At 46.6% G+C, this 4,998-nt stretch overlaps 1 protein-coding gene across 1 annotated transcript in view; it reads left to right on the top strand.

The window, feature by feature from the left end:
* Window positions 1-476: 476 nt before the first annotated feature.
* The window catches only part of PER1 (period circadian regulator 1), a 29,714-nt gene continuing 25,192 nt past the window's right edge, over window positions 477-4,998 (top strand). Inside the window, exons 1-4 of the mRNA XM_015826457.1 lie at window positions 477-721; window positions 1,481-1,579; window positions 3,108-3,262; window positions 3,931-4,056. Coding sequence (XP_015681943.1) covers window positions 477-721; window positions 1,481-1,579; window positions 3,108-3,262; window positions 3,931-4,056 — 625 coding nt within the window. The remainder of the gene's footprint in view (window positions 722-1,480; window positions 1,580-3,107; window positions 3,263-3,930; window positions 4,057-4,998) is intronic.

Here is a 4,998-nt window from a genome sequence, read left to right as displayed (position 1 = left end):
ATCTGTCCTATTGATCGATCAAAATTTATTGGCGGCACATCCTTGCGATTTGTTTGTTTCGACCCCGGGAGTTGACGTCCACCCATCTTTAAAAAGTTCCCCAGGTTTTAGCAGCATTGGGAAAATAAGAGAGGTCCTACGGGGCTCGCCTTTGACCTTAGCAATGCAAGGAATCCCATTGGTCGGGGAATTGGGTTAAAGAGGAAAGGGCACCAAGCGGTGATCTTTCTGCAAAAGGATCTCATTCTGTCGTTTCTTCTTTGTGAATTTTGCTTTTTTGTTGTTTTTTCACACTTTTGTAGGTCTTTGCGGATGAAATGTTTGCCCTCAAGTAAGGCCGATTCGGCCCCCGACGAAGGAGGAAGTTCCAGTTCTGCCGGCGAGCTCTTCTCTCTCTCCCCCCCTCCGGGATTTATAGCGTTTAGCGCCTGGCCTGGTTATTTCTCCAAGGCCAGGCCCATGTTCCACAAGCAGGCATGAGCGCCGGTTGCGAATCCAGCCCGACCAGCGGGGGCGGGAGCAGCAGCGGCAGCTCCGGCGCCCCCCGCAGGACCCGTGCGCCCCGTGCGAGCGACGCCCAGGGCCAGCCCACTGACGACATGGATGTCAACAGCAACGGCTCCAGCGGCAACGAATCGCACGGCGATTCGCACAGCAGCTCACACAGCAGCGGCAACGGGAAGGACTCGGCTCTTTTGGAGACCACCGAGAGCAATAAGAGGTAACGGAGGGAAGCAAGTCCTCGGCTTACGACCAGATTTTCCGTTGCTAAGCGAGACGGTTCTTAAGCGAGTCGTCGCGTCCGATTTGACAACCTTGGATTTTTATTTTATTTTTTTTTGTTTTTGCCATGATGGTTAAGCCAATCCCGGAGGTTGTTAAGTGAATCGTGCGGTCGTTAAGGGAATTCGGCTTGTCCCATGGACTTTGCTCGACGGAAGCTGGTTGGGAGATGATGTCACCAATTGGCGGTCAAGTGACCGCCAGACAACGCCACCCTTGTAAAATACACGCTGGTCACCCAAGTGCCTCAGTTTTGATCGTGTGACTCTGGGGGAAATGCTACAACGGTCTTAAAGCGAGGACCGGTCGTTAAGTCATTTTTTTTTTTTTTGCGCTGTTGTAAGTTTGAACGGTCACTTCAACAAGGTGTAAGTTTGTGTTTGTGTGTGTGTGACGTGACCTTCCCATCCTGCATCTGGCAAGCCGAGTCACCGGAGGGCATGTGGACTCACTTAACGACCGTGCGACTCGCTTAGCGACCGTGGCAAAAATAGCCGCAAAACCAGGCAGAGTCGTGGGATGGCTCATTTAGCCTTACTTAACGAGAGAAGCTCTGCTTCCAATTGTCGTAAGTCGAGGACCACCTCGGTGGGGGGGAGTGTGGCAACGAACTTCCAGGATATCCGCATACAGGATTGCTTTTTTCCCCAAGATCTAAACCAGCCCCCCCCACACACTCTTCCCCATCTCTCCCCAGCTCCAACTCGCAGAGCCCGTCCCCGGCCAGCAGCTCCATCGCCTACAGCCTCCTCAGTGCCAGCTCGGAGCAAGACAACCCCTCCACCAGTGGCTGCAGGTAAGTGGGATGGACAGGTGAGGCCTCCCCAGGTGTGCAGCACGGACCTGCAGGAGCGTAACCCAAGTCTTGAGGATGGGCGGCGGGAACGTTTAGCAGGGAGAGAGAGAGAGAGAGAAAAATTATTATTATCATTATTATTATTATTATTATTATTATTATTATTATTATTATTATTATTATTATTATGTTCCATTCCATTCCATATTTTCTCTATTCTATTCTAATTTTTATTCTTATTTATTCTTATTCTATTTTATTCCATTCCATTATTCTATTCTTATTCTATTCTTATTCTATTTTATTATTATTATTATCATTATCGTTGTTGTTGTTGTTATTATTATTATTATTATATTTATTCCATTCCATTCCATATTTTCTCTATTCTATTCTTATTCTTATTCTTATTTATTCTTATTCTTATTCCATTCTATTCTTATTCTTATTCTTATTTATTCTTATTCTTTTATTCCATTCCATTATTCTATTCTATATTCTTATTCTATTCTTATTCTTATTCTTATTATTATTATTATTATTATTAATTCTTATTCTTATTTATTCTTATTCTATTTTATTCCATTCCATTATTCTGTTCTATATTCTTATTCTATTCTATTCTTCTTCTTATTTATTCCATTCCATTCCATTATTCCATTCTATTGTTATTTTTATTCTATTTTATCATCATCATCATCATCATCATCATCATCATTATTATTATATTTATTCCATTCCATTCCATATTTTCTCTATTCTATTCTTATTCTTATTCATTTTTATTCATATTCTATTTTATTCCATTCCATTATTCTATTCTATATTCTTATTCTATTTTATTATTATCATCATCATCATTGTTATTATATTTATTCCATTCCATTCCATATTTTCTCTATTCTTATTTATTCTTATTCTTATTCTGTTCCATTCCATTCCATTATTCTATTCTATATTCTTACTCTTATTCTATTCCAGTGATGGCGAACCTTTTAGACACCGAGTGCCCAAACTGCAACCCAAAACCCACTTATGCATCATCGGGTGCCGGGTGGGTGTGGCCCATTGGGTGGGTGTGGCCTATTGGCTGGGCATGGCCCATTGGCTGGGCGTGGCTGCGGTGGTAACGGCAGACTGGGTGGGACTAAAAAGTTCAATCAATCAATTCCAACTTTGCAAGATTTTTTTTTCCAGCGAGTTGAAATTGACTGATTGATTGACCTTTTTTTTTTTTTGCACACGGCGGCGGAGGCCTAAAGCGAAAAGGTTTTATAAAACCCAGCTGAAGGCCTAGGACTGGGGCGACGGTGTGCGTGCCATAGGTTCGCCACCACTGTTCCATTCCATTCCATTCTATATTCCATTCTATTCTTATTTCTATTCTTATTCTTATTCCATTCCTGTGTGGGTGAATGTGCCAGAGGAAGGGGGGAGTTTCAACCATCCCGGGCGAGCCCTTTGCAGAAAATTTGCAATCCGGGGAGGCGGCTGCCTTGACCGGCCTCTCGTTCTTCGCCCCCTGCAGCAGTGAACAGTCGGCCCGCGTGAAGACGCAGAAGGAGCTCATGAAGGCGCTCAAAGAGATGAAGATCCGCCTACCCTCCGAGAAACGCAGTAAGGGGAAGTCGGGCACCCTGGCCACCCTCCAGTATGCCCTCTCCTGCGTCAAACAGGTCCAAGGTGGGTCCTTCGGGCAGGGGGCACAGGGCGGCTTTACCGGCTGCGTTTAGAAAGAATTGGCACAGCCTGAATAATCTTATTTATTTTTTTCTCCTTGCACGGGCCAGAATGTTCCAATCTTAAGGGCTTTTCAACCTGGGACTGCTTTAAGGTGTGGTGAGACTTCAATTCCCAGAATTCCCCACCCATATTTCTGGGCATTGAAACCCAGCCTGTTTAAGTCACACCGGCTGGGGAATTCTGGAAGTTGAAGGCCACCCATTATAAAGCATTCTGGCTGGGGAATTCTGGGAGTTGAAGTCCAGGCATCTTAAAGCATTCTGGCTGGGGAATTCTGGGAGTTAAAGTCCGCCCATTTTAAAGCATTCTGGCTGGGGAATTCTGGGAGTTGAACTCCACCCATCTTAAAGCATTCTGGCTGGGGAATTCTGGGAGTTGAAGTCCAGCCTTTCCGGAGTGAGCCACAACCTCACACCACGAGGGCCTTGTGTCATGCTGCTTTGAGGGGCTCCCCCGGTGTGGAGGATGGGTTATTTTCTCCTTGGAAAACGGAGTTTCAAGCCGGCTGCTGCAGAGCCCTGGCACAGCCCAAGGCGCCGGTTAATAGCGAGACAGGCAGCCCTATACATTTAATAAACCAACATTCTCTGTTCTTCCCCGCCGTTTAGCAAGCCAGGATTACTATCAGCAGTGGAGCATCGATGACAGCCAGGCCTGCAGCTTGGATATGTCCACATACACCATCGAGGAACTGGAGAACGTCACGTCGGAATACACCCTCAAAAACCCCGTGAGTGGCGCTGCTTCGAGCTTTGTCCTCAAGCACAGGTAGTCCTCGACTTACAACAGTGACCGTTCAAAATCCCAATGGCGTTGAAAAGAGCGTCTCACGGCCGTTTTTCACACTTAATGACCGTCGTGGTAGCCCCGTGGTCACATGATCAAAATTTGGACACCGGGCAACTGATTCATATTTATGACGGTTGTAGCGTCCATTTGCGGCCTTCGGACCAGCAAAGTCAATGGGGGAAGCTGGATTCACTTAACGACTGCGAGGATTCCGTTTTGGTCCTAATTCTGCTCATAAGTTGAGGACTCCCTGAGGTAAACATCATCTGAAAAGCTTCATCGGACCTCTCCTGAGGCATTCTGGAGATATCCTGTCCATGCCGCCATCTTTGAGGATTGCTGGTGTGAGTCCAAAACTGGGGACTCACAACCACAGCGTGGATGCCGTTGAGGACAATCTAGGTCTCTCCCAAGTTTGTTGCAGGCCCAAAATGAAGGATTTCTTCTCGTTTTGAGGTCAACTCTTGATGATGGCTACGTCCTCGGAACAGAACCAAGGCGTGGGGTTTGGGGCTGATGGGTTCCTGCGTCTTAACTGATACTCATGGCTTCTAAATATGCTGGGCTCCAGTCCCATCATCCTCAGCCAGCTTAGACTCTGCTAGGAACTGTTCAGCTTGATTCCCCGCTCCATGTTTCTGGGCTCAGAAGATCTTCTAGTATCTGATCTTGGTGGACTTCAACTCCCAGAATTCCTCAGCCAGCAGGAGTGTCGCCCATAACTCAACCCTGGCTGAGGAATTCTGGGAGTTGAAGTCCAGTCACCAAGATTGTTCTAGGGCACATCTCCCACAGCTCAACCTTGGCTGAGGAATTCTGGGAGTTGAAGTCCACAAAGTCGTCAAATGGCCAAGATCGGAGAACCCGTGTTCTAGGGAGCGTCTCCC

Source organism: Protobothrops mucrosquamatus, unplaced genomic scaffold (assembly GCF_001527695.2).
Source record: "Protobothrops mucrosquamatus isolate PMUCROS unplaced genomic scaffold, P.Mucros_1.0 scaffold3145, whole genome shotgun sequence".
Lineage (NCBI taxonomy): Eukaryota > Metazoa > Chordata > Lepidosauria > Squamata > Viperidae > Protobothrops > Protobothrops mucrosquamatus.
This window is presented reverse-complemented; position numbering and strand designations above follow the sequence as displayed.